This window comes from Excalfactoria chinensis, chromosome 1 (assembly GCF_039878825.1).
Source record: "Excalfactoria chinensis isolate bCotChi1 chromosome 1, bCotChi1.hap2, whole genome shotgun sequence".
In the NCBI taxonomy this organism is placed as follows: Eukaryota; Metazoa; Chordata; class Aves; order Galliformes; family Phasianidae; genus Excalfactoria; species Excalfactoria chinensis.
Window position 1 is genome coordinate 38,568,640 of NC_092825.1, and position 27,810 is coordinate 38,596,449.

Sequence of the window (27,810 nt, forward strand, 5' to 3'; positions counted from 1 at the left end):
TTCATGACCTTGAGTCATCCAGAGCTGCTGCTGCTGCATCTCTGTTTCTGTGGTGCTGAATTAATGTAAGGAGCTTGATGCTGCAGGACTGCAGGCAGATGATGTATTGGGACACTGGGCAGAGCTGTCATGGGCAATTAGCAAAATGTAGTGTTAACAAATATGTAAATTTAGTGCTGCTTTTAATTTTTTATTTTTCTCTTTTAAGAACCCTTTTATCAATAATTAATTTCCACTGAAGAAAAAAATATCTCACCTGAATCTGCACTAAGCCTTTTATCTCCAAATCTAATAAAGGTACAGAAAAAAGTGATTGAAAGGACACAAATTGTCTCTCCTACTTTAAACCAGCAATGACAGGGCTGAGACCCCACAACAGCGTTTGATTAAGTGCTCTGCCTGACCAGACTGTCTTACGTACAACACAGAGGGGGAGGCATCTTCAGGTTCCCAGTCAGGAAAATGAGGTAAGCGTGAGTTGGTTTGTATCACATATTACTGAGCACAGAGTAAAAAGATGGAAGAATAAGTCAAGTTAGAATGACGCAAGATTAATTTTTGTAAGCAGTACCAAGGAACACATAGTTTGTATCATGAAATCCTCTCCTTCTTCTAATCCTTAAGCAGAGAATGAGTGAAAAAAGAGATTTCTTTTCAGAAGAAAATTCTGTTCTTTTCCACCCTTCAACTACTGAGACTTCTTGCTGCTAAGGTGAAATGATGTGAAGCCATTGAATTATTTGAGTGAATTATGAACACATATTTGCTAAAACAAATATGTTTTATTGAGTTGATCTGTGAGACGTTTTAAAATTAGATATGCCAAAATAAAGAAATAAATAGCTCACTTTACCCTTACACTCCTCTCCACAAAGAATCAAACATATACACAACATTTTAACAGTAAAGTCAACATAGAAAATTCAAATACATAATTCAAATTTAATCCAAATGCTTTACAGATAAACACTATCTCTAAAAGGATACTGGTATACAGGCAGTATACCAGCAATAGTAATCCAGGATGGCCATGGACTAATGCATTCTCAGTCTAACACCTGTGATTTTCTGAAGCCTTTTCCATATAAACGGAAAGGTATCATCCCTACAGACTTGTGTCCAGTACATACGACTAAGCTAATGGCAAACTGAGGTGAGATCTTTTTAAGGTAACAATTCTAAATACTTACGCTTTATATTTCCTTAGCTGGAGTATAGGTTACACACACATGAAAATGGAAAAGGATGAATTTCAACCTTTCTTCAATTAACAGTACTTGTCGAACAATTCAAAACTGTTTCTATTTCTCATACATTTTAAATAAGGAGAATTTTTCATTTGACATCAAGTTCTAAATGTGATAATTACATTGCAATTTGTATTGCAAATCTTACAGAGCATGCACTGAAAAACTGTATTACTTTCGATGCAAACCTTTTCATTCTATTATATTAAAGATCACTAATTATATCTCCACATCAATTAAGATTTCACAGAATTACAGAACACCCCGAGTTGGAAGGGACCCACAAAAATCGAAGTCTATATCTTTAATTTTAGAACACGTTTTTTGACTTTTGTTAAGTTTCAAAGGGAATAATAGCCATCCAGATATAATTTATGTTCTTTGTTTTCATGTGTCAAATCCTATCTAACAGAATACTTCTCGCCCTGGCTGATCACAAGATTATCAAACACGTCGCATTTTACTCCACTCATTTTGCTCCTCCCCAGTAAGCATGGCTGTAGCAGTAACACCAGCAGGAAGTGTCAAGAGCTATAAAACAATCGTACATTCGTGTTCAGATGGTACCAAGACCTAATAATTTGGAATTCAGGATATTACACAAATAGAATTTTAGTAATATGGACCATTTATTTTCAAAGCACCAGGTCTCACTGACTCTTAAGAACAGAATACTTTCAGAATGAATATCTTCATCAGTCCAATTGTGGAAGATAAATCATGCCAATGGTAAAAAGTCACGTAGAAACAAAAAGACGTTATTTATTGGAAGTCATTTAACAAAACGTGCACAGGTAATTCAAAACCTGTAACTGAGGTTTATGCATAGGTTTATGTCTTTTGTTGTATTTTCTGAAGAAGAAACTCCATTTGTGCATTTAGATTTGGTTGTCCTTTCTTCGTCTTCCTACTCAATATTTTATAGGCTTCCATTTTCTTTTGCTTGTACAACCTCTGAGCTGCTTCTTTTTGTTGCTTTCTTTTTTCCGCTTCCTAAAACAAAATAGATGATTGTGAAAAAAATCTATAAGCAATATATTCTCTTGTAAGAGCACTAGTCATCAGGTACTGTACCAACAGTAGGCAACTGACTTAAAAAGATTAGTTAGGACTGTTTCAGAACATAATGCAATCAAAATACATGTTGTCTAAAGCTTCAAGAGAAAAGCCAAGTTTTCTTAGTAGAATATCCCACAAAAAAAGGTTTGCCCCCAAAAACATACTACATCCTTTCTGCCAAATGTACTGCTTTATTTTTTTTTATTTAATGACTCAAGTACCCCAAGTTTTTCACCTCTATACAGTCACCAGCCCTCAGCAGAGCAAAACAGACTGCTGTCTTTACTAAGATAAGGAAAAGATGTAATTCAATTTTCAACTGTATACACATTACTCGTCAAGGATGCTTCACGCATACAACCAGAACACTAATGGAGGCACTTGCTTTATGTGGATAGTTATGATATGTTAGGTAAGTGGGAGTGGTGCGCTTTTAATTAATTAATTAATTAATTTTAGTAAGCATTTTGGTCAAGCTAACTAGCTTCTTTCTCTTGTATCCTATGCAAGTCATCACAAATCAGACTTAATGTTTCTTCTTATCAAGTTTATTAATTGAAATCCAATGCTACGATGACTGCAAAGGCTGACGTTTCTGCAGAACAACCAAACATGTCATAAGTTTTTGTCTTCCATGGTATAAATAGCTTCTGTGATGTACAAAGGTCAGTAAGAATAACACCCCCAAACAAATGAAAGTCTAAATATTTCTTGATGAAATAAATGACCTAATAAAATCCCTCTAACAGCAGAACCAAGAGTCACAATTCTAAAGACCTGAATGCCTGTTCATCATTGGCAAGCTGAAAAAGACTGAAATATCACCAATATCTGTGCTCCTCTCCCATGGTCCCATTTGAATCCAGATGGAAATAGTATTAAACTACTCTATGCCTAAAATTCAGAATGATCTCTGTTTAACATTTACCTCTCGCTTCTTAGCACGCTCAGCCTGTATTTTCTCATACTCTTCTTTTGTCTTCTGACTGGATGTTTTCTTCTTAAACTTTCCTTCAGTTGTAACTGGTCTGTAAGAAAAGTATACAAAATTCAAATATGCCTGTTTGCCGATAGGCCAAATCGGCCTTGCACTGTTTTCTGCGTATGGGGTGAGGTTAATTAGAAATATAGATTTATACATAGCATAACAGAAGAGGAAAGCTCATCTTTCCATATTGTATGAATACCTAATCGCATACTCTTACATGTAATACTATTTGGTATCACGTATTGTAGTGAGCATCTAGCAACTAAGCAATCTAGATTTCTTCATTCCAAGTGAACCGAAGATTGGACTTCATGGAATTTAGCACGTCTTACCTGCTAGATCTTCAGTGAATAGAACATATGAAGACTAAGGATTGCTTAAAAGAGGATTTTTCTCCCCATCATACCAAGTATTCTGAGCTTGAAAAGCTACACCATTGCACTAAATTCGAGCTGTATTATCTCCCAGTTCCAACACATGCACACAACTGCAGAGATACAAAGACAAGCAAATGCCAGCAAACTGCTCATCAGAGAGTTCACGCTGACATGGCAAAGTGAAAGATTAGTAGCAACAATGCCTTTCTAAAACTCTTTTTGAAAATGATTAGTTAGGACTACCCTTAACATTCTGAAATTAGGAGCTGAATTGATGTTTCTTCCCCAGTTCAAAAAGAAAACTTTACAAAAACCACTCTCATAGGGCCATTTGTTTGGTATTTATTATGTTATTTACAGTAGATGCACTGACGTCTCTGCTTAACAACACTATTTGTTGTTTTTTGTTTCTGATAAGCCCTTTATGTAAACAGGTGTATCAAACACTTCACACTTGAAAAACATAACCCTTGCTAGATATTTAACATCCATTCACAAAATGAGTTTTTCTTTAGTCTATTGTTCAAAATAAAAGAGAATTCATCATCAGCATCTCGGAAATCTCATGTAGAAAATCAAAAAGCGTATAGATTTGCTCATATTTTATGAAATACAGCCCTTCTGAAGGGAAAAAATATTTGTTATGCTCTGATCTCCATCTTGTGGCAATACTAAGTAATGACACCCCATCTCAGAACTGCAAAACTACTTAAGAGGCAATATATGCTAATGTTTTAACAGAATCACCTAATAAATGCTCTATTTCACATCCCTATAGAGCACCGGAACCTACCTAACAGTGTCACTGTACCTCACGCATCAGCAGCCACATTCACATAGAATTACACTTTTTGTTTATTATCACAATGATGCTATAGAAAGCTAAAAAATAATAATAAAAAAATAATCTACTTTGAAGAAAAGCCTCAGTTTTGCATCAGACATCTCTGTAAATTAACCACCCATTCCACACACAACTCTGCTTTCCTCCTACTGCAGGGCTTGGATCTGATTGCCTCTTTCTGCACTCTCTTGTGTTTTCTTTTCCCAAACATTTAAATGTACACAGAGCTTAGAATTCAAAGATCTGCATTACTCTCTGTAATGGGGACAAAAAGACAACATTTAGATTAGACATAAGAATTAATTTTTTTACAATTAGGGTAGAAAGGCACAGGTTGCCCAGAGAGGTGTTGGATGTCCCATCCCTGGAGACAATCAAGGTCAGGCTTAGACCAGGCTCTGAGCAACCTGATCTACCAGTACATGTCCCTGTTGAGTGCAGGGGAGTTGGACTGGATGACCTTTGAAGGTCCCCTCCAACTCTAATATTCTATGATAAATAGTATAAAAATTGGCTGACGCTCTGGAATCAAACCCTAAATACCAGTAATTAAGCTGATTCTAATGTAAACACCACAAAGCTGTATCCTTACATTTTCTAAACGTTCAGAAAAACACTGAAGGCCTACTTGCATTTTTTAAGCAAACCATCATATTGAAGTCCATTAAGATGTAAGATTTAAAGTACCTCTGCAAGCATAAAACCCACTGTTTTTAAAGGAATATTGTCATGACTTACTCTACTGCCTTATTAAGCTTTTCTTCTGATAGAACTGAATCATTTGGAGACTTGCGCTGTTTCTTAAGCCTCTCTTCTTCCGCTAAGTAGAGATGCTTCAGATGCTCTGGGTAAGTATCTGTGAACTGATCAGCCCGCCCTGAACAGATCTTCTGCTCCTTCTTCAACAATTTCCTGTATTTTCTTTCAATCTTCTGTTTTCTCCGAAATGCAAATCCTCGTCCTGTAAATACAAGGAAAAAGGGAGTCAAATGCATCTGTACTGGAGCAGCAGCAAACCACTTAGTTGTCGTCGGGACCACTTCACATCCATGTTCTTTCCAAAAGAGAATACTAATTCCGCTCATTCTCATTACGACCTCTGAAAGACTCGGGGAAAAACACTGAAACCCGATCCCCGCTGCATCACTGCAACTTGTACAAACGTACTGAGAATTACCGCCTGAACTATCACCACCACCGTTAACACACTACTTTAACGAACACGGCACACGTTATGCTGCTGACACTAGCAACGCAGCGCGCTTATGGAGTCTGCACGGCCGAAACGCCACAGGGAAGCCATTCAGCTGCGTGACCCGCATAAGCAGGCAGAGTGATTAGCGTCAGTCTTCTGAGACCCAAGTGCCCGCACCCCGTCTCACCCTGCTGGACGCTCCCCAAAAGGCCGTGCATTGCCGTGGGCCTCCACAGCCGCTTCCGCTGCGGGCGCTGGGTCGCACCGCCTGCCCTTTCCACGGTATCGCGCTCGGTCCCGGCACGCCGCGCCGCCGCCATCGCTCCCTCAGCGTCGCACAATCACTACGTCACCACAGCGCGCAGCCTCCGCTCCGCACTCGACTCTCCCTCCTACTAGGCCAGCGGCCGCGCCGCAAGGCGGGCAGTAGTGGCGAGGCGCCATGCGGCGGACGCGCGGCTCGCTGCCTGCCCAGCTGCCGGCGGCGGAGGCGGAGGAGAGGCTGCGGCACCTGACGCGGTTCCTGGTGCGCGCTTTGCCGCTGTGCCGCGCCCACACGACGGAGTTCTACACGCGCGGGCTGTGGGAGCAGCTGGTTGCGGCGCGGCCCGAGGTCGTGCTGCAGGCGCTGCGGCGCCCCCTGCCGGAGGCCTCCGGTACCGCGGCCGTGCGGTGGGGTGAGTCGCGGCGGGGCGTTGGGGCTCGGGCAGGGACCGGGAGACACCTGCGCGTTTACTGCCTCCCGCTGTGGTGTCTCCGGCGGTGTAGGCGCTATCAGGTTCTGTCCTCCCCGCTCAGACTTCTTTGGCCTCCGCTTTTCTATTGCAGTGTCAGATTGCAGTCGTTTCCCTTTGCTTTAATAAAAGGAGAATCTCACACCACTCTGCTGAGCTGCTCTTTATTCCTCCACCTTTACCAGCTGCTTTTCCGCAGCCATTTCTACAGGGCTGTGCCCTTATGGAGCCCTTTCTGCTCCTTCGTGCTTGTATGTGGACCAGCAGTGCTCGCCTCGCTCCAGTTAGTGCAACATCTTTGGAACCTTCACAGTATTGCCTTGGTGTGAGGAACTGAGAGGGGCTCTCATAAGGTTAGGTGGTGTCGTTGTCTCATTTCAGACTTTCACCCTGTTCCTTTTGAGTGAGGCATGGCATGAAGCTCCCAGCTGGCAGAATCCTTCCCTCGGACTAATTTCTGAATAACTGGAGCAAAATGAACAAATATACATAAATACATATAAAGTAAATCCATCCCAGTGGAAAGATGTAACTGTTTAAGTCCTCCAAATGTTGAAACTGTGGAAATGTGGAGGACAGCTGGAAAAGACTTAAGCGTGGCTTTCCTATATGTCTGTTATAATGAGTGGCTGGCAAAGGAAGACAGAAGGCAGTTTTATTTCTGACGAGAGCTATTTAAGAAGCACTTCATATTTTTAGTAATTTTCAAGTAACTCAAGTGGAGGCCAGCTATGAAACTCTATGAGTGAATTTACTGCTCTTCATGAAAAAGGGAAACGTACCGATAATACGCTCCCAGGCAAGAGTAGAGAAATGAAGATAAAGCATCTGAAAGGTTTGTTATTTTGGGGACCTGAGTCCTGGCAAAGAGATCAGCATCAAAACTAAGGTAAAATCTTTCACAAAGAATGCAACAGAGGAAAAAACTACATCGTGCCAAAGCTTGTTAAGCACAGATAGCTCTCATGTAGCGTTAGTTCTGGAACATGGCACGTGAAATGACACATGAGACAGAAGAACATGTGGAGTGTAATGGAAGGGTCCACAAAAAACAGCATGTGGAGCCGAGTACATTTTGGCATAAACGGCAAACAGATAATAATTTGAATTTGGAAAGTGATTGAAGAGCTGTGAAATGCGACATCACTTGTAACATTTGTCTCTGGGATCTGAAGACGTTCAAAATATTAACTGTAAGACTCCTTTAAAAAAAAAAAATAAAACAAAAAACCAACACAAAAAACAGAGCTTATTTATCCATGAAAAAGACACTGGGTTATGGATTAACTTTGGGAGCCAGATGGAAACAAGAGAAAGATCCAGTCAGCAGGCAAAAGTGTTGGGAAGTGGTGAGCAAAACCTTTAAGTCAAGTATATTTCAGAGGTAATGTCAGAGTCAGAGCTGATTTTCAGCAATAGCAGGAAGATAAAATTGAGTGTAATTGAGTCTAGAACAAAACGGATATTTGGATGAAGTCATCAAAAAGAAAACTGTAAAGGAAAATTACCTTAATCCTAAATGTATGTATGGGATAGCCCATGAAATGATTCAGACACTGAGGTGGTGGCCTGTGAAGTAGAGAGTCAGGAAGGTAGAATATTGCATTATAGAATTTAAAATTGGAAAATCGTTTTCTGAGCTATATTCAAAGTGTGTGTTATAGAATCTAATACAGCAATTACTGGATCAAAGGACACAATTTATGGCTAAAATGAAGCACATGTTTTAGGAGAGTGTGTAGCCTTCCTGCTGAGGCTGTTTCTAATGTTAAAATTATCAGATATTTAAACATCAGTTATACACGTATAGTTCGAAATGAGTACTAAAACGCTCTCCTAACATGCTGTCATTCACTGAATGACCTTTTTCTTATGAGGAGGTGTAGCTATAAGAAGAGATTTGTTCCATATGTCCAAATGACACTGGAGTCATGTACCCCAAATACCTTACGCACAGTGTGCGTAAAATGGCATTTTCATTTCATCTGGTAAAACCTTTGCTCTCTAAGAGTTTGCACATATATTTGCTCACATTCCCAACACTATTACGGAAGTTTTCCAGAATCCCAAGTGAAATTAAAGAGGAACACTGGCTACATTTGTCAGAATCGATTTGGAAATGTGAGGTCATCAGTTCAAATTCACACGGCTCTGCAAATTAAAAAGCTACATTACTACAGATTGACACAAAGCTTTTATTCTGCACCATATTTTCTTTTACTGTAGGGATTTTGATGAGTACACATGCTGAGCTGTAGCTTTAGAGATAGATAAGCAACAAATTAATATTCTGTTGTATGATACTGTGTGCAAGAGGAAGATTACATGTTCTGCAACTTAGTTTTAAAGAGTATTTTCAGACACTCATCAGATATTTCATTATAATAAAGATATAAAGGTTAGAACCCTGGTTTCCAGCTGTACTAAATAGATTTTTTTCAGATGTTTTTAGATATAGAAAGCCATTTTCTATATTTTATACGTTTAAAAGCTAACATTCGTCCTATTGCATCTTGTTTATCATGTGATTCCTGCAAATTGGACACAGACATAGAAAATCTCTGCCTAATTATTCTCATATTTTACTGTAAATTACCGTTTGTATTACAATTCGATTTTTTTGGCATATGCTTCTTTCCTCCAAAGATTTATTTGCAAGTATATGGACTGTCTGGTTAAAAGACGTATTAGATTTCATCTTGAGAGCAACCAAAGTAGAAACAGTTTGAGAAAACTACAGTTTTTAGTATTCGTAAGTAGTCCAACAACTGCCATTAGTGTGGAGAGGGTCTGCAGAGATGTGTGTTACATTTTGGCATAGCATGATGTGGTTTCCCTTGATATTTGTTATCTGCAGAATATTTTGCTTCTGCTGTTGATCTTTGTGAGCTATTTGAAAGGTAGCTTGGAAAAATTAGGGTAAATGTCTTCCTGTTTAGGTTTAATGTTTTTCCATAGTGTTGTCAAGGTAGGGTGCTGTAAGATGGGTGTGTGTATGGTTGTTTCTGTTTTTCTGCTGTAGTTAGGTTGTGGCTGAGAGCTCAGGTGCAAAGGGTTATAGTAAATGGGGTTACATGAGGCTGGTGACCAGTCACTATTGGGAGTTCCAATTTAGGGCCAGTTCTCTTTAATGATCTGCATATAGGATTTAACTGTATACCAAATAAGTTTACAGATGGCACTAAATAAGGAGGAGTTCTTGATTCTGTTGATAAGAGAGGCCTTGCAGAGAGACCTTGATGAAGTTGAAGGGCTGGACAATATCCTAACTGCATGAAATTCAACATGAGCAAGTGCTAGATTCTGAAATCAGGACAGAGTAACCACACATATAAGTATAGATTTGGGGACAAGAGGCTGGAGAGCAGCCCTGCTAAAAGGTATTTGAGGGTGCTGATTGATGGCAAGTTGAATGACTCATCAGTGTGCCCTGGCAGCCAGAATGGCCAACTGTACCCAGCTGGGCAGGTGAAGGGATTGTCCCAGTCTGTGTGTCCTCACCTCCAGTGCTGAGGGCAGCTTTGGGTACCACAATATACGAAGGGCATAAAACTATTGGAGAACATCTAAAGGAGGTCTGTGAAATGAAGAAAGACACCTGTCTGGAAGGCAGAAAGGCAAGACACATAAGGAGCGGCTGATGTCATCTGTTTTGTTCAGCCCAGAGCAGAGGCTGAGGGGGGGGCCTCATGGCAGCCGGCAGCTCCTCATGAGGGGAGTGAAGGAGCAGCATTGAGCTCTGCTCTCTGTGACAGAGACAGGGCCTGAAGAAATGAGGAAGGTCTCACTGGAAACTGGGAGAAGGTTCTTCACCAAAGGGTGAGTGAACACTGGAGCAGGCTTCCCAGAGCAGTAGTCACAGCCCCAAGCTTCCAGAGATCAAGAGGACAATGCTTTCAGAAATGTGGTTTGAATTTAGGTAGCTCTCTGTGGGGCCAGGAGTTAGACTTAGTCATCCTTGTGAATGCCTTTTAATTCAGAATATTCTATGATTCTGTGCTAAGTTTATGTAATTATGTTGCATTTAAAGATGCAAGTCTCCAATACACCAATAAGCTGCATAGTATATACAGCTGTGGGTCAATATAACAAAACAGGAGGCATTACTTTTGGAGCAGAACCTGTATTTCATTTTTACCTTTCTTGAAGGTTAATCAACTATAAGTTAGCAAATGATCAGAAGTTAAAACAACAAGCAGTCATTTAGAGTGAAAAATGTCTTTCTTTTTTGGTTTTGTATCACAGAGAATTATTGTTAAGAAGTGCCATGCAGGCACTAAGTTTAATTCTAGTTATGACTTAGAGAGTATTTATGCTTTTTTAGTCCTAAATGCTTTTTTTACTAACTCTTGCCTTGGTGATGTTACACTGTGAAAATAAATATGTTAATGTTTTTGTGATTGTTTTCAATAGACTGACATATATATGTGATCACTACTCATGCAAGAAAATTAAGAGTGGGTGAATTAAATTATCTCTATCCTTTGTTGTACAGGTGGGCAGATTCTGGAAGGTTGCTGTGTTAGTTAAGCCCTTGCTCATTATCTACCCATGGGAGTAAAGACAAACCAGGAAATATTTTTGAAATCAGTGTTGCTAGCTATAATCTGTTATAAAATGTTTATAGGTGCTTAGAGATTTAAAATTACTTTTACCAAAACTATAGAGAATTCAGCAAATATGTTTAGCTAACACACATAGGAATTAGAAAATACAAAACAATCTCAGTTTTAGTGAGTGATTCTTACCAATGTATGTTTCACTTAAAAATAGGCGTACATTTTTGAAAACGGAACATTTTCTAAAGAACTGACTAATGCCAGACTGAAATGTTTCATCCTCAGTCAAACAAAATATACACTGGAATTTAACTTTGGCTCAAACCTGATTGGTAATAAAAGTTAATTTAATTCTCCCAGCAGATTCACCATAGAATCGTAGAATGGCTTGGGTTGGAAGGGACCTCAAGGATCATCAAGCTCCAGCCCCTCCGCCACAGGCAGGGCTGCCAGCCTCTACATTTAATACTAGACCAGGCTGCCCAGGGCCCCATCCAACCTGGTCTTAAATGCCTTCAGCAATGGGCCATCCACAACCTCTCTGGGCAGCCTGTGCCAGCTACAAGGCAGCTTGGAAATGATGTAAACATAATACGTTCAAGTCAAAACATTTCTTATGTTGAACAGCTTCATTTCTTATAAAATAATATTTCATAGTATATATATTGTCAAATGGAGATAACTAGGAAAGGCATAATGAACATGTTTGTAAACAGAAGTGATAATGTTTACCGAATTACCTTGTTGGCTATATTAAAATAGCTCTGCTAAAATAATAGTTTTCCACATTTGCACTAGTTCAGCTGAGAGCAAATCTTGACCTGCACTCGGAAAGGGGAGAAAAATAGCTGTAGAATAAAAGCAAATTTTGCATGCAAAATAAATTGTTACTTCTTTCTGATACCATGTATTTATTGCTTTTTGTTCTATGAGAAGACTGCTGCAAGGGTGTTAAGCATTTCTGATAGAAATTCCTTCTTTTCCATACAGATGACGACTCATTTTCTGATGTTTTTTGTGAAGACTCCAAGAAACTTATCAACATACACTTATTTGCCCTGGCTGCCAAGCATTATTCTTTGCCTAACCTTGGAGTGTGTACTCCATTAGAAGAGGTACTTGAAGCACTGAGAGGAGAAAGCCAAAGAGCAAGTGGTATATTTGCATTTATATTTCAGTTTTTATTCTCTTACTACAGGATCTGCAGAGTTTTTGTTCCAGAGGGTGGTTTTCTGTGGGTTTCTTTTTTGTTGTTGTTGTTCTTACACGCATTTCCTTCCTACATGCTTCTCAACTTCAAATCTCATTTGTTCTTAGATAATTTCTTCATTGCCATTTTTTAGAAAGTGGCTTCTTGTGCTTAAATTTTAGCAGAGGGGTGGCAGCATTCAGACTTTCCTTGATTCTCCCTGTTTTGAAAGGGTTGAGATAGTCAATCAGGCACTTCATTATTTACAGATGAAATATCTCATTCCCTTTGTTTTTCTCCCACAGCAACACAAATTATCACTGCTAGTACTGTTTGTTTGGGTTTTTTTTTGTGGTTTGTTTGCTTGTTTGTTTTATAAGTCTGACCTGAAGTCAGGCAGTCATACTTCTTCAGGTGTTTTTTTTTGTGCACAACTTCTGTTAAATGTTAGACGTGTGCACGGGCATTTAACTGAATATGGCCCAGTAAGTGTCTGGTATTTCAAAATAACTGATTATATTCATTATGTATTTTTGGGGCCAGTACCAAATATGTGTCCTATGTGTCCTAAAGCTAGAGCAGTTTCATTTTTCTGTATTTGAAGAGATTGTCTGAAAACTCTCAAGATGGTATCGTTACATTGGAAGTCTTCCTTCTAATTTTTTTACTTGTTTGTTTGTTTTGGATGGTGAACTTATATTTATGCTTTGACTGCTGTTATTTTCGCTGCATCTGTTCTTTATGGAATCCTCAGTCATAGGTTTGTCACCATCTTTCAGATTTCTCATTGTTTTTTTAGAGACAGAGCCTTTGCTTTCTGGTGTATTTTGTCACTGTAATAAATTAAAATGCCTCTGATGTTTCCCATCCTAAGTGATAGTAACATTAGATACATTAGGCATCTCACTTATTTTCTATAGCAGTCTTCTCTTTCCAATTTTGCCATTTTTCATATTTGTGTCCCCAGTTTTAGATTTCTTTAGAATCACTGAAGTAGCTAAAATAGTCTTAATGGTTTGTTGTGCATTGATCTTGCTGTTAAGTTTAGTTCCTGACTTCTTTCCTTCTGCTGTTTTTCCACCTGAAGCCTTTATTCCTTGTCTGAGCAGCTGTGTGCTGCTTTTCTTTTGCTTACTCTTTAGCTATTAGCATTTTCATTGTGTTCTCATTCTGTGTTCTGCTTAATTTTCAGTAATTCTGTCGTTCTTTCTTGTTATACATGTACTTGAGTTCATGCTTGGATTAGCTCTCTCAAGCAAAAATACAAGGATTCTTTCATCTTTTTCTCATGCAAAATGAAACATAAAATAAGGCAATTGCTAATTATCTTGTTCTGTGTCTTGAAGGACTTCTGCTTTGCTGGGTAGCTGGGATCTGGGTTTGTGGTGTAGTAATTCTAATGGTACTTCACTGAGAAAATAAAATGTTCTAATGTTCTGAACTAATGCAATGGTATTATAATTCAAAACCTTTGTGTTGAACTGGCAAAGTATCAGTTAAATTAACTTACATGCATAAATTAAGTGCTTGCGTAGTTCTTTAACTTTTCCAGCATACTGATGCAGACATACTACTATTCTTACTTAGAATGATTACCTGAAAAGTTTAGTTCCAAAATTTAAGTGTAGTCTGAATGTGAAGTGGTTTTTCCATTCCTTCCTAATGAAGTTCCCTGTGGCCCTCATTGCCCCACTGGGTTACTTGTGTTGAGTGCAAGGATCCAGAAGAACCTGGCCCAAGAAGAGCAAGCCAGTAAGGACAATTACTCTTATATACCTTGTATAAGGAGAGAGGCTTCCTAGAATATTGAAATAATAGTACTTTCTTCCTTTTTGACGTATTTATGCCCTGTGTAATAGTCATGCAATAATTGTTAATTTGTCTTTAAATTACATGGACTGTCTCAATGATTTTTAGCATATGGTCATCCCAGTCCCTGCCAGTCTTGGCCGATGAAGTTAAATTACAATACTGTAACTTCTGTATAGATGGTGTTGTAAATTATGAATGGACTGAGAATTTCTTTTTAGCCTGGTATATCTGAATTTCCACAGGTAGCAAAGGTATAAAAGATCTGGAATATCTGCATTAGGCATATATGAAAGGCAGTCTCTCCTCACTTTATCTATGTCATAACTTAGGATGTAGGTACAAATAGCACTGTAGAGTTAAAGCAGTTTTTCAATTGGAAAACATTTACTTATGCTATGGTTCACAATGAAAGCAAGCAACCTTTCAGTACATTAAGCTTTCCTTTACTCTATGACATCTAGAGTGCTTCTGTAAAGTATTTGAGCCTCGCTTTCTTCGTATGTCACAAAAGGATGTTTTGAGCATCTAAACCAGATTTCAAATAGATTTTTTCCTATTAGATTGACATATGTCTGCTTATTTGTCAAAGTAATTTAAAAACAAACAAAAAGCTGTTGCAACCAACATTTAACAGAAAACCCAGCAAAAATAAAAGTTACAAAAATAATCTGCAAGCAGTGAAATTTTCCATGCACTGAAATCTAGGCAGTGTTCATTCTTCAAAACGTGGGTCTAAAATTAATTTATAAACTTCAGTAACTAAGGTGATAAATATATGTGTAGGTGTGAGCACACCTTTTTTTTTTTTTTTTTTTTTTTTTTTTTTTTTTTTTTTAATCTGGAATCTCAGTTCCATTAAGTTGGGTCTTGTTTCTGGATTTACCCCTGGCACTTTAAATGCTTTGGCTTAAGTACTGTTTGAAATTCTGCTGCAGAGTATTACCATGTCAGTCATTTGATCTTGTATTATAGCAAAGGATAGAAGGTGTGATAAATGACAATTGCTCAGAGTGCAGGCGCTGCTTTGGAGACCAGGCAAATAAATCTTTCATTTCTTTAAAAATATTTAATAACTGTTTCTTCATTTTCTCCTCCTGCTTTTTTTTTTTTTTTTTTTTTTTTTGTATTGAACTTATCCAAAAAGTTCAAAGAGAAGTGAAAAAAAGGTTTGTTTGTTTTTTTTTTCATTTGAAATAGTTACAAATTAAGAGTTTTTGGGAGGCCATGGAGCTCTTCACCATTTTAAAGCAAATGAGAATCTTTAGCAAAATATTTCTTTCTGTGGGTTTTTTTTTGTTTTGTTTTGCTTAAGAATATTTTAAGCTATTGTTTTCTTTTGTCAGTCGTTAGATTTTTAATTGCCGTAGCAGTTTATTATAAAAAAAACAGATGTTTGAGAAATCGAGAGATCCTGTGGGTTTTCAAGAAATAGAGAAAACATTAGGTTTCTCATGAGCTCAGTGCAATTCCCCACTCTCTTTTAAATAAGTAATGCTTCTGGCTCTGTTCCCAGCATGGTCTGATCAAGGAATGAACATAGATTTTGCCTAATGATCAGATTTTGGACAGATGAACGCATACTGTGCAAGAACCAAAAAAGGGGAAAATATTAATCTCTTTTGTTTTCTAAGAGCAGGCTCACCAGTAGCAGTCCTCTTTCTTCTACCTTTACCTAGACTTACAAAAATTGCTATCAATTTAACTCATAAGGTTTCTCACAAGGGAGCTGCTTCTGAACTACTCCTTAGTTGGGAGAGATGTGGAGATGTAAGCTGGTGGTAGAGGTTGATTTCATCTCATTAACATATTTTGAGTCATTTTCTTCTGAAAACATATAGCAGTTCTGTAATCTATCCACAGTGTAAATAAAGGGAAAAAAAGCACTGCATCTTCCTATAAATTTTACCAGCATTGTCATAACTTTTATTTGAGGTATCTCCCACTTGATACTGTGAACAAATCTGGAGAATTAACAAGCAACACCATGTGACTTTTAATTGTCCTTGCCTTTATATTTTGTGTATGTAAAGATAAAAATAATAAATGATGTAAAATATATATATTTTTTAATAAAAAAGTAAAAGAAAGTAGTTTTTTTGGTAATAGTTTGTGACTAATATCTGGCCAGGTGTTAGATACAGTTTTTTAAAAAACTAAAAGTACTATATTATAAGTGTTGATTTGTTTAAATTTATCTGACATTCAGAGTTTAGTCTTGTAACTGCTTAGCGCTTTAATTAAAAAGTACTGCCCTTAAAGTATAAAAAATACTTAGAGATACTTTTAGACTGGAAATTATTCTAATTGATCATAAATGTTTATTGTTATAGATTGTGTCAATGTGTATATATTTTCTTAATCTAATACAGGTATCAAAACTGATGAGTTTATGAATAATAAGAAATCGCATGAAGTACAAGCAATGTCAGAGCTGGTAGACAAAATAGCAAAGTATTGTGGTTTAAAGCAGGTAAGAAAGTATTTCTTAATGTATGTTATTGTACAGCTTCCAAATTATTATCCCTATTCTCTTCAAATACCACATTTTGATATTTTTCCTCTTGTGCTTTGATTTTTTTCTATATATTATATATATTATAGCTAAAGGAAAGCCTTTAAGGGCAAGCTGAAGGGCAGTTTTGCTTATGAATGGATTGTTCTCAAGGAACTGCATTTTAGAGAGCCACAGCCATTTTATGACTCAAAAAAGAAGTAAGAAATTCTTTTGTCCTCTGTATATTGATTAGCTAAAAATTGCACTGCTTTTTGCTATGAACAGACACTTGCTGCCTTCTATTGCTAGCAATTTACTGTAGGCATCAGTAGGAGGGCAAAGCTTCAATCTTTACGTGTTAGACTCACAGGAGTACCACATAAGGAAAAATATCACAAATGCAGATAATCTGAGGAATTTTGAAAGCACATGCATCAGATGGCAAGTTCATCCTTGGATGGTGAAGAATTGTAGGATTTTTCCCCAAATGCAACTGCAACTTGCCCTTTTCTTAATGTCATTGGGATTGCATAGTTCACTAAGTCACTGTTGCATGAAAACCATGTAGATGTTTACTAATGGGCCTCTTGGCAGAACACAAGCATCACAACACTTGACTTTTTTCGGTACCATATTTCACATTGTATGTGTTAGACACATGTTATTTGCTCAGGCTGAGTTTATTTCAGATAATGTAAACAATATGTTCTGATGAAGTATTCTTCGTAGGTTTGGGTCGGGTCTCCAGTGTCCTTAGAAACTGAAGATCAAAACTCTGAACTCTGACTTGTCTGTTATGTAAGGAGCAGCTGCAGAGGGCAAAGTTCTAGGCAATCTCCTCATTACAACTGGGAATCTCAAGTAAACAGAGAACTGCGTCTAGGGCCAACTATTACTGGATGAGTCGCAATTTGTGAGCATCTGCAGTCATTCAGAGATGGAATGAAATCTCTCCAGTAGCTCCGTCAGGAGCCAGCCACAATGACAAATGTGGATGCCCTTTACGGTTGTAAAGTTGTTCAACTCTATAAAGGGTGAAAATGCACTAGTAACAGATGCACAAAAGTAAATTCTCCTATTCATTAGCATATTTTTTGCCTTGCTTACCTTTTGCTTCAGGCAAGTGTCAGTTGTTCAAGTGTTGAAGACTTTCATGTACTGAAAAAGTTTTAGGAAAGTGTAGTTTGCACATAATGTGTTACCAATGTTCTATGCATTTGCTGGAAGATGAATTGGTGGTGTTTCATATAGCATTTTCATTTTGATTCTAAATACTTCCCATGAGATTCATGAATGAGAGTAAAGAAAAAGCCATAATCAGAGAGTGAAAAAGTAGAGCCACCTTAATGACCTCACCTAAGTCTTGATGTAGCTGGTTACTAATAAAATCTCAAACTAACAATTATTAAGTATCTGTCAGTACACTACAATTTCAGCCTGTGATTATGCACTTTTATCAGATGACTTGGAGTATCTTTAGGATTATTTTCTGTTTATTTTTTGAAAAAAACGTAGCATTTAATGAAAAATATGGTTGCAATATATCTCTGAATATGAAATGCCGACTGCTTTATATTAACTTTTTTCCATTTTAGTCATATACTGTGAGAGAATTTATTTGTTCAAAGTTACAAATCCCTAATATATGAAAAGAGCTTTCCAGTACATGTTAAAAAAGAAAAAAAGAAAAAAAAAAAACAAAAACAGAAAAGCCTCCTTCTCAGTTATTAAAAAGCAACTTCTATTGTTTTGGTTACCTTTCAACTTAAAACAATATAAGAATTGTAAAGTTTTAGGAGAGTGTTTTCTTTATTGATTTTTTTTTTTTTTTCTGTCCTACTCGGCAAAACAAAATGTATATAGCATTTAATTAAAAACACAACACATGTTTTACAATAGCACGTGTCCTCAGGGTGTTTCTTTCAGATATTACAGATCACTGATGGATTGAAAAATGCCCTCCGTTTCACCTTCATACCATGATGTATAATGGGCAGTAGAGCATATTGTCCTCTTGTGGTATTTTACGGTATACTAAAATAAATAGTAAAAATGAAAATAAAAGCAAAAATTCTATTACTACTGTAATTACTTTGAGATTAATGATTTGAATTAAAACATGAAAGCAAATTAATTAAAGCTTTTTTTAAATTTGTTTACTGCCCCTTTAAAGCATCATTGTCCTCATGCAAGTGGAACTTTTTAGAAAGAAGTTCTTGATTATACTGTGAAAAGAAGCCAGTAGTAATTCTTTACTTAATTGCACATTTGTTTTCTTTAATGTATTTGTGAAAGTTTTCCTTGGAAATTGCAGCACGTCCAACAAAAGTTGCAAGTATGATATAATTCTGCATTCACCGTCCATTACATTTGTGATTTGGAGCTGGGAAATGTTGTAAGACATATGGAGTTCTCGACTATGGTGCCAGAAAGTGCATTTAAACATAGTACCCAGCTCACTATGGACAGGACCTTTGGTGTTCATTATATCATGGAAATTTCATTTTCAGTGTTCACGCTTGGCAGATCTGCTGTGGGTTACTGATTACCTTTCCTTGTGTCATCAACGAAAGGTAAAACAAGGATTTATTTAATCCACTCTGTTTGTTTAGCACAAGATCATCACATTTTTAGTCAAAATTTCCTCATTTCAGAGCTAATCTCCCAGTGCTAATTAAAAAATGTGTTATTTTTTCCTATGAATAGATGCCCTATGCCAAGAAGTGTTCAGGACCAGTTTGGGCAAGGCTTTCAGCAGCCTGGTCTATTGGTCTGTTCTCTGCTTTTGGCAGGGCACTTGGGGGATCTTTAAGGTCCATTTCAACACAAACTGTTCTGTGATTCTTTTCACTTATAAACAGCTGAAAAAAGTCTTAAAGAAACAGCAGTTGGTCTCTATAGCCACTAGAGATCACATGTGTGAGTCAGGAGTATTAAGTAATTCTCTGTCCAAATACTGACTTCACAGAAGTAGTTAAAATACCTTGTGGAAGTGGAGATGTGTATATTCTGCATAATAATATCCGTTACATAAATACAATTGCTCCTTGGGCACTTTTCTATTCTTCAGTTTTATATAATCTGGGAGAAGATTGGTGATTAATGTAACATATGACATTTTCAACATGTATGCTTAGATTATATCAATTCTCTTAAACTATATCTTCTTCTCCTGTGCTAATTTCACTCAAGAAATTTGAGGACCCTCATGTGCCTAGACAAGCAAACATGCTGTGATATTATATGGAGAATGCAGATAAGAAAGGTGTATGTAGCCTGGTTAGACAATTTTTACTTAATAGCATGTATTCTCCACTGTTTGTTGGGTTTTTGTTTTGTTTTGTTTTGTTTTTTCTTGTTTGTTTGTTTAGTCTATAGTGGCATTTGTTTAATCTTCCTAATCCCATGGCTGTACAAATCTTTTATACTTTTAGAATAGATGACAATAGGTTTTTTTCACTTCTGTCATGATATTTCTGTACTGCATATTGCTATCTAGTTAAAACATATGCAGTTGTGTTTAAGATGGATACCTGTAGTATATTCTGGCATTTGCACTTATACTTCCTTATGAATGTTCAACAGACCAAGAACAAGACATGAAAAACATTCTCAATTTAATCTTTTCCAGGAACATCTACAAACGAAGTCCTTGTAGTTGTTCAATATGATTTTTCATTCATATCTGAATGGAAGTGAATGTTATGATTTCCTTCCCTTAAAGAAATGTCACTTGAAGTATGTCATGCTATCAGCTGGGAGAGAAACTCAACTTTCAGCTAGTTATCATTCCTATTCACACCTTCCTCCAGAACTGGCAATGGAAAGCACATGTGACATATCAGGCCTTTTGTTTTATTACAAAACCATCCTTCTGTTACACAGATTTGTCTGGATTGCTTTAACAAAAAAAGCAACAAGCATAACTAAGTGTTCTGACATAAGAGGCAGTATTAATATGGCATGTCTTTCTTCAGGTCATGTCTGAATTGATTATGTTAAGCACTGAATCTGAAGATGTGTGTTTTTTTCTGTATGCTTAGTTTAGCTGTCTCCTAAGTGTCTAAATGTCATATGAACACTTCCCTTTCTAACTCTGTATTTTAACCCCATTTGGCAAGGGCAGGTTGTAGTGTTGGTGATTTACAGTTATTTTCTTTAACAGAAGGAAGTTCTATATCAAAATACACACTGAAAGTATTTTCCAGAAGAGTCAGGACATTTGCAGTGCATAAGCATTTCACTGTCTGTTTTCTAGAGGAAATCAGTTTTGACTTAATTCTGTTCTTTGAAGTCAGAAGGTGCACCAGAAAGCAGATTAAGTAAAGTAAGAGGGATAACTGATAAAGTAATTATGAAATCCATGCTTAGTTTTTTAAGGAAATATTTTGCATTTGATTGAAATGTGTCTTCTTGCTCATTAATATGGTGCTCTTTTCTTTTTTTTTTTTTGCTTTTTTTTTTTTGCTTTTTTTTTTTTTTTTTTTTTTTTGCTTTTCTTTTTCCTTTTTCTCCATTATCAAGGTGATTGATATAGGTTCTGGAAAGGGCTACCTGAGTTCATTTTTGTCTATGCAATATAACTTAAAAGTTTATGGAATCGATTCGTCGAAAACCAATACTAACGGTGCTCATGAAAGGAACAGGAAATTGAAGAAACACTGGAAAACTTATCAGAGTCGAGCAAGAGCCAATTCTGAAACCCAGAGGTTGGAAAAGCCAATGAAAAATGAAGTTAAATGTAAAGCCATCAATGAAAAACCCTTAAATAATAACAGCAGTCTTCAAAGTCAAGAGCAAGGGAGTACCCAAGACTCAGTTCCTTCTTGTGTTTTCACAGAAGTAGCTATATCTGAGACCAGCAAACAAACTGAAATCAGTTTGGCTCAGGCACAGTCTGACGAGAGCAAACTTTCCGAAGAGGCTCTTGCTATTCTCAATGTTCTTCCTGCTGATGCTGTAGAAGTTTTTTCTTCATCCCACTGTAACTATGGGGAAATCTGTGAAGAGGAAAAAGCACAAAGAAAGATGGCATTTATCAAGGCTAAAGTGAGCAAGTCAAGAGAATCAAACCTTTATTTTCCACTGACCTCCTACATCAGTGCGGAAACAGAACTCAGTGACATCATTACAGATTTAGAGGTTATATCATTAATATTTAAAATATATTTTGCTTTGTCTTTATATTGCTGGTCACATGTCAAAATTAACAGCATACATATTAGTATATTACCAGTATTACTAGTATTTTACCACTGTGATTATAGATAACATCTAATTGTTACAAAGAGTTTTTTATTTACCAGGGAGGCAAATATCTTAAGCACTGGAATTTCAGTTTTCCTGAAATTTCTTGAAGTTTTATACTTTTATAATTGCAGTAAAACATTGAAGGCATGAGGTCATTTATTGAGTACAATACTCAATATAATGAGTTTATAATGAGTCATATATTTAAACAGTGTTTTTATATTTTGGCCTTTCCATGTTACTTAGTACTTAGTAATCTGCTAGCTGGCAGGATCTGTGTCTATACATGCAAGTCCAAACTCAGCTGCCCAAAGACAATGATGCAAGTCTAGAAGCTGTGGCTGAGCTGACGTATGTTGATTGAGTAGATATAGTCAGTCTTTTATGGAAAGATGAAAACTTGTATGCATTCATATATTCAAATGTGTATTTCATTTCTAATTTAGGACTACATGTTTATGTTGGTTACTCTTTACATATCTAATTTACATACTTCTCTCAACAGTAAGTAAAGCATCTGCCTTTACATTCGCACATTTAAATTTTACATCCTCTTAGTATGTGTTTTGTATGATATCAAAGACAGAAAAAATCCTCCATTACCACCTGTCTTTAAAAAAACTTAACTGCAAGAAGTAAAAACTTGTGGTAAAAAAAAAAAAAATCAGACTGTGCGCTATGTTTGATGAATGAGCGTAATTAAAATACTTTATACAGTCATTAAAATGGCTTTAAAATATTTTTGGAATTTTTAGAAATATTGTTTTGCAAATAGTCTTACAAACATTTACATTTATTATTTTAACCATAAAATAATGTGTTTTTTTTCCTCAGTTTTTTCTAAACTGGGGGAAATAAAAAAAAAAAGTGTGTGTGGGGGGGGTAAAATTAGTATTTACAGATTTATGAAGTCCTGAAATGTGTTTGAATTGCTGATGAAATGCAGGCGTGGAAATGTGTGTTTGTTTGTAGCCCAAGACTAATGCTGAGTTACAAATTTTAGTGCACTGATACCAGTGGTCCAGAAAGTGTTTTCAGTTGCACCTAGGTAACCTCAGTGAAGTTGAGGATGGTCCAGGAGCGTGCCTGACCCAGACAGATCACACTCATATTGTTCAGAGGTTCTGAACGTTGTAATGTGTTTCCTGGATATGGAATGGATGGCATGCGGTAGGCATCTTCCACTCACTTTAACCTGAAAGAATCTCTCTGACTTTAATGCAGCAGTTTAAATGCTGCTTTTGCAAGTGCGTATCTTCCGTTAGCCTCCAGACATCAGTATTGTTCTGCTCTATTTTGTGTGGAAAAAAAGCTTTGTGGAATGGTGAGCTGGAGCTGACAAACAGGAAAAAATGTCTTTAAAAACTAAGTTGAATTGGAACTGAACTTTTGCCACCAAAAAATTCTGGATGCTAAGACCAGGAGAGGGCAAGTAGACAGAGAAGTACTACGGAGTGGAAAAAAAAAAAAAAAAAAAAAAAAAAACAGGAAGAAAAGGTAGAGTTTCACACAAATGTGTACTGTACAGATACAAAGTAATACAGAACAACAACAACAATACATATATATACATAGAATCAGAAAGGTTCCCACAACGGAATGTTGGAATTCACAGCAATAAGCACCATCCCAGTGCTGGAAAAATCTTGTTCTGAACAGTGAGAAGAGGGGTAATTTGGATGGCAAAATAGAAGGAACTGGGAAACTGAGGAAAAAGCGAACCAGAAATTAAAACAGACAGAAGAACGGAGTATCTGAACTTCTTTATTTTAGGGAAGAAAATGCTGATCTGTTATTGAATCTAGTGTCATAGGCACACTACAGTACAGCTTCAGTTCTGGAAGTAACAAAGCAGATGAAGAAGGGCCTGCAGTTTTTTATTTAGGAAGTGGTTTTGTTTTCAGCAGTTCAGAGTAGCAGAAATGCCACAGATCGGTCCAACTGTCTGTGTTAAGGTAGTCAATCTGAAGTAAGAAAAGGAAGTAGCAGTGGTAGTAAAAATTATGACAGGAAAGCTAGGAGAAAATGGCTGGTGTCCAGTCATCACGCAGATGTTCCCTCCCATGCAGTTAACCGGTGGCTGCTCACAGTTCTGAGCTTTTGCTTCCTCTTAGAGATAATGTATAGAGATACAAAGCAGTCTGGTTCCTTATAAAGGACATAAATGCTGTGTTTTCTTAGATCTGGAGTGCTTTTCTTATGCCTAGAAAGATTCTGGAACAGAACACCTGGGGACGTCATGGAGTTGTATGTTTAAACCTTGTAGATGAATAAGCCTTTACAGTACATTTGGAGTTTGGATTTTGTTATTATTCATGCTCTTTCAGTTGCACAGGGAGATGCTTTATATTGTGCTTTTCTTTTTTTCCTCTTCTTAGGACTGTATAATGGTGGGTCTGCATACATGTGGTGACCTTGCTGCAAACACTCTACGAATTTTTACTGCCAAGCCTGAAATCAAAGCAGTTTGCAGTGTAGGCTGCTGCTACCATCTGTTGTCAGAACAGTATGAAAACCAAGAAGGTAATTATTCTGAGCTCAACTTGTGGCTGCCAGTTTGCATGTTGAGAATATTATATCTTTTAATTAATAACCTCCTGATGTTTTTTCTTTTCCAATGGCTTATTTAGTACTTATTTTAATTATAGTATGTGGGTCATTCACTCCTGGATGCCCTGTAGCTTTCCTGTTATGCCAATATTGCCAATATTCTTACTGAAATTAGGGACATTAATGCAGGGTGTTTTAATGTGGTTATGAATACAGCTGGTTTTATTCCATTACTTCACTCATAAAATGTGCAGACTTTTTTGGCCAATGTTTTCATCCTTTTGAAATGTTTTGTACCAGATTTTGCCTTTGGCTGTCTGCGTGCAGCATCCATTTATGTTGAGTTGTAGATGTACAACTATAAGCACAATTAAGTCCTTGTATTGTACTCTAAAAGACATTCATCTGAATGCTGTGCTCTGGGGCTCTGCCATCTTAGAATGTTAAGAAACAACACGTTTAATAGCTTTTCTCGGTGAGACAAGCTGAAAATTATTTTAAGATTCACACCACAAGGGAATTTTCCTTCAAATTTTTCTTTATTATTATTTCTGATAAAAAACAGGTATCTTTACTTGAAAAGTGAATTCTTTACCTTTCTGTGCAGCCTTCAAACAACAGAAGGTTACGGATGATCTTTGCACAGCTGTAGTGAATGCCTGCTGTAGTAGAAGGAACTGCTGGAATAGTTGCTTTAGCATGGAGATCTTGTGCTTCTTCTGTTGTCTGCTGTCCCTGCAATCAACAGGGATGGAGTCACTGCTAACAGAAGTACTCTCTTCTGTTTGCTTTAATACTTCTTGCATATCAACTCAAAAGTATTCTAGTATAAGATAATAAAAAAGGATCTAAACTACAGCTAAATCCTGTCACATCTCTTTCTACTCATTATCCAATGCTCTCTTTTCTCTAGGATTTTCTACAGCACCTTCTATACCTACTTCAAACAGTGTATAGATTTACAAGTGCATTAACATCTTCATTTCTGTTTAGCTCATTTGTTTTTGATCCATAATGAAATGCATTAAGTAGCTGGCTTTTCTGAGCAAACAAGTATAATATAGCTAAGCTGTCTAAATGGCCATCTGCTGAAGATGAAACTGATAAGCATATCAACCAAATTTGGGAAAGAGGTTGTCTGGCAAAGTTTATTTCATCTGTCTCAGGGAACTCTATGGACAGAAAGGCAGGAGGAACTCAGCTGCTATTCTGTAACAGTTGGCTGATCAGCAAGCTAAGGTCTCGCTCTGGGTTGACTGCAATGCATGCTAGCTGTTTCTTGTTTTAGTAATCTTTTTACATACATTGCACAGTATGGATCTGCTGCAGTATTGAAAGTTTTTGGACTTTATTGATTTCAATTATATCACGATGCTCCAAATTATCAGGAGGAAAAAAAAAAAAAAAAAGGGAAAAGAAAAGATACAATTGAAATTTATTTATTTTACTGTATTTGAATTCTAGAAATGCAATTAGAAAAACACGATTATTTTACATTAAAGTTTTAAAAAGTGATGAACTTTTTTGACGCTCTTCATTCAGTTTGTGTGTCTCAAACATTTGGTTGTTTCTTGTTTTCACAATGAGGATACAGCTTCCTGCTCTACTTGTTGAATGCTTACTTTTTCCAGATGATTACGTAAGGCTCTACTAAATATTGGTACTCAGACACAACCAAAGCATCAGATGTGATAGCCCATTCAAAGTTCAAAGAAACAGATGTGCATGAAGTTTTATAATGGTATGGAAATGAAATCAAACTGTGCATTGGAATTTTTAGCTTTTGGATTTTTCTTTACTTGGTGGATGCAAATTACTCTTAAAGAACTCTTTATGCAGGGGAAAAGAAAATCACAGTATTCTTTTTGGGGGAAAGAACATGAAAGTTAGAATAATGCTAAAAATATATATATTTTTTTACTATTTCTGTTGTCATTAATAAAATGTTGTTGCCATATTCCCCTGGAGAGGACATTAATGTAATGATACAGGGACCAACAGTGATTCAGTGTCCATTCCACTGCTTGACTATCCTTAGCACCAAGTTTTTTTTTCTAAGGTTCTCAGCTTAAGTGCATCGTGTCCTTCCACTGTGCAAGTCCAGAAGAAATCTGGTTTAACCTTTTCCTTTCCATTAGGTGGGAGAACACTGAAGTTAGATTTTCCTTCTTCTCTGCAGCCCTGTAGTCCCAACTGAGCTCATTCTAGTCAGGGTCTGGAGAGCCCAAAGAAGCTCTACATAGTCTCTCAAGTGCTAAAGAAAGCAAATATTCACATCTCTGAACCTGGTGATTACTCTGGTAAGCACTGAAACTGTTAGTTTTCTACCCATGTTATAGTCCACCTGCTGGAAAATGACCTCTTTTGACCAGCTTGCTGTGCCATTTAATTCAACCTAAATGCAGTTTATTTTTTTGTCTGTCAGGACACACTGCTGATTCATGTTGAACTCTCAGCTGTTCTCAGTCTCCTTGTTCCAAGATTTGTTCCATAATCTTCCTGAGAACTGAAGTTAGACTGAGTGTGACCTTTTTCCTGTCATCAGGAACCTCCCTTGATGGATGTGATTGTTCAGAGATGATAGTGTGGCCTTCTTGTGACATCAGTGATTTCCCTTAGCTCTTGACGTGCATCCCATCTGGTCTCTTGGACTTGTATATTTCCAGATTGCTTGTGTGGTCCATGTACTGTAGGTAGTGCTTCACTTCCACTAGCTCTGCCAGGGAAGCTAATGCAGGCCTTATGTGAGAGTATTAGGATGCACACTTAGTGCTAGGATTCTGTGGTGACAGACAGAAGAACTTCCTAAGAAGCAGACCAAATTAATTGTGCAGAATTTACTGGAACAGAGGAAGTCACAATTGTTTGAAATCAGTCCAATATGAGAGGGTTTGTCTGTGAGGCCATTGTGGGACATTCTGTTATAAATCATTTTATACTTGTTTTTATCTTGACTTAGTAGCTTTGAGGATTCTCTGTTTTAAGTATGTAAGTTCTTGATTTTATATATATATTAAGTTTTTGCCTGGTTTACCTTGAGGCATTTACTGTAAAGAAAGTTGAGAGAATCTACCTCAAACCTCTGCCTGTCATGTTCTGCATCAGAGAAAACACTTATCCCCGGCACCACCAAAGTAGCACATTTTCCATCTTTTATGCTTCCTTTTATTTAACGCAAATGCAGATGGTTGTTCATGTAAGCCTAGTTAAAGCAGATGTGCCAGCCCACACAAAAGCTGCTGTGGACTGACAGTTGCCATAACTTGAAAAAAATGGGCTGTACATTGCTTGGCAGTTGTGTTTTATTTAATACCAAAGTCAGTTTTGTTTGAGGCCAGTGAAAAATTGATTTCTCACTTTTTATTAAATGGGATTAACTGATACACATGGGAAGAAAATTTACCTGTTTCAATGCCTAACATAGCTTTTAAAAGTCTGAGATTTTAAGTTGACAATATATCAAGAAAATATTACTAAGCTAGTTTTGGCAGGCTATTGGTTCGCTCTGGATA

General features: G+C 37.0%; 2 protein-coding genes across 4 annotated transcripts in view; one reads left to right on the forward strand and one right to left on the reverse strand.

Moving 5' to 3' along the window:
* Positions 1-205: 205 nt before the first annotated feature.
* On the reverse strand, positions 206-6,031 carry CCDC59 (coiled-coil domain containing 59). Its single transcript, XM_072361582.1, has 4 exons — positions 5,898-6,031; positions 5,254-5,476; positions 3,235-3,334; positions 206-2,240 (listed from the first exon to the last, which is right to left on the reverse strand). Exons 1-4 carry the CDS (start codon positions 6,028-6,030, stop codon positions 2,079-2,081), a joined length of 618 nt encoding a protein of 205 aa, XP_072217683.1. The 5' UTR covers position 6,031; the 3' UTR covers positions 206-2,078.
* The window catches only part of METTL25 (methyltransferase like 25), a 54,880-nt gene continuing 33,075 nt past the window's right edge, over positions 6,006-27,810 (forward strand). For 2 of the 3 annotated variants that reach the window (XM_072361579.1, XM_072361580.1), the window contains exons 1-6: positions 6,153-6,387; positions 11,994-12,158; positions 13,861-13,944; positions 16,374-16,474; positions 21,023-21,640; positions 24,127-24,271. In XM_072361579.1, coding sequence (XP_072217680.1) covers positions 6,153-6,387; positions 11,994-12,158; positions 13,861-13,944; positions 16,374-16,474; positions 21,023-21,640; positions 24,127-24,271 — 1,348 coding nt within the window. Of the gene's footprint in view, positions 6,388-11,993; positions 12,159-13,860; positions 13,945-16,373; positions 16,475-21,022; positions 21,641-24,126; positions 24,272-27,810 lie in introns of all 3 variants that reach the window. The other variant, XM_072361581.1, reaches the window with a different exon arrangement.

Bases quoted from the DNA above. Each gene is read 5' to 3' on its own strand.
- CCDC59 (XM_072361582.1), bottom strand. From the start codon at position 6,030: ATGGCGGCGGCGCGGCGTGCCGGGACCGAGCGCGATACCGTGGAAAGG. The intron at 3,335-5,253 runs GTAAGTCATGAC...CTTTTCTTACAG, and splicing joins AAGCTTAATAAGGCAGTAGA to ACCAGTTACAACTGAAGGAA. The intron at 2,241-3,234 runs GTAAATGTTAAA...ATTTTGTTTTAG, and splicing joins AGCGTGCTAAGAAGCGAGAG to GAAGCGGAAAAAAGAAAGCA.